The sequence below is a fragment of the Rhea americana genome, unplaced genomic scaffold (assembly GCF_003343005.1).
Source record: "Rhea americana isolate MKP2758 unplaced genomic scaffold, rheAme1 scaffold_877, whole genome shotgun sequence".
NCBI lineage: Eukaryota > Metazoa > Chordata > Aves > Rheiformes > Rheidae > Rhea > Rhea americana.
The window spans coordinates 6534-7500 of NW_028187063.1; the positions used below are offsets into that span (position 1 = coordinate 6534).

General features: G+C 68.4%; 1 protein-coding gene across 1 annotated transcript in view; it reads right to left on the minus strand.

Annotated features, from left to right (window-relative positions):
- Positions 1 to 2: 2 nt before the first annotated feature.
- Positions 3 to 967, minus strand: part of LOC146584962 (uncharacterized) — a gene marked incomplete at its 3' end in the record, with an annotated part of 2828 nt that continues 1863 nt past the window's right edge. The window contains exon 4 of the mRNA XM_085323793.1: positions 3 to 967. This exon is cut by the window's right edge and continues 35 nt beyond it. Within this exon, the coding sequence (XP_085179919.1) occupies positions 3 to 967 (965 nt within the window).

Below are 967 nucleotides of genomic sequence, written 5' to 3' on the forward strand. Positions count from 1 at the left end.
TCGCCGGTGTGCACGCGCTGGTGGATGGTGAGCTCGGAGCGCTGGATGAAGCTCTTGCCGCACTCGGAGCACTGGTAGGGCTTCTCGCCCAGGTGGATGCGCTGGTGCTTGATGAGGTTGGAGCTGACGCTGAAGCACTTGCCGCAGACGTTGCACTTGTAGGGCTTCTCGCCGGTGTGCATGCGCCGGTGCTTGGTGAGGTCCGACTTCTGGATGAAGCCCTTGCCGCAGTCGGGGCACTTGTAGGGCTTCTCGCCCAGGTGCGTGCGCTGGTGCTTGATGAGGTTGGAGCGGACGCTGAAGCTCTTGCCGCAGTCGCCGCACTTGTAGGGCTTCTCGCCGGTGTGCATGCGCCGGTGCTTCACCAGCGCCGAGTTCTGCCCGAAGCTCTTGCCGCACTCGGGGCAGGTGTAGGGCTTCTCGCCCGTCTGCGTGCCCTGGTGCTTCACGTTCTCCGCCCGGGAGGCGAAGCTCTTGCCGCACTCGGAGCACTTGTGGGTCCTCTCCGGGGCCGGCCGGGCGCGGGAAGCCCAGAGGAAGCTCTTGCCGCAGTCGGTGCACTTGCCGGGCCGCTCGCCGGCCAAGAGCCGCCGGCGCTTGCTGCTCGCCAGGAAGCTCTTGCCGCAGTCCGTGCACTGGCAGGGCTGCTCGGCGCCGGCGTGCACCCGCTGGTGCCGCTCCAGGTGGGAGCTCTGCGAGAAGCTCTTGCCGCAGTCCTCGCACCGGAACGGCTTCTCGCCCATGTGGATGCGCCGGTGCCGGTCCAGGTGGGAGCTCCAGGCGAAGCTCTTGCCGCAGTCGCCGCACTCGTAGGGCTTGCCGGCCGCGTGGCTCCGCTGGTGCTGCAGCAGCGAGGCGCTGAGGCCGAAGCTCTTGCCGCACTCGTCGCACTTGTGGGGCTTCTCGGCGCCGTGGGCCCGCTGGTGCTTGGCCAGGGCGGCGCTTTTGCCGAAGCCCTTGCCGCACT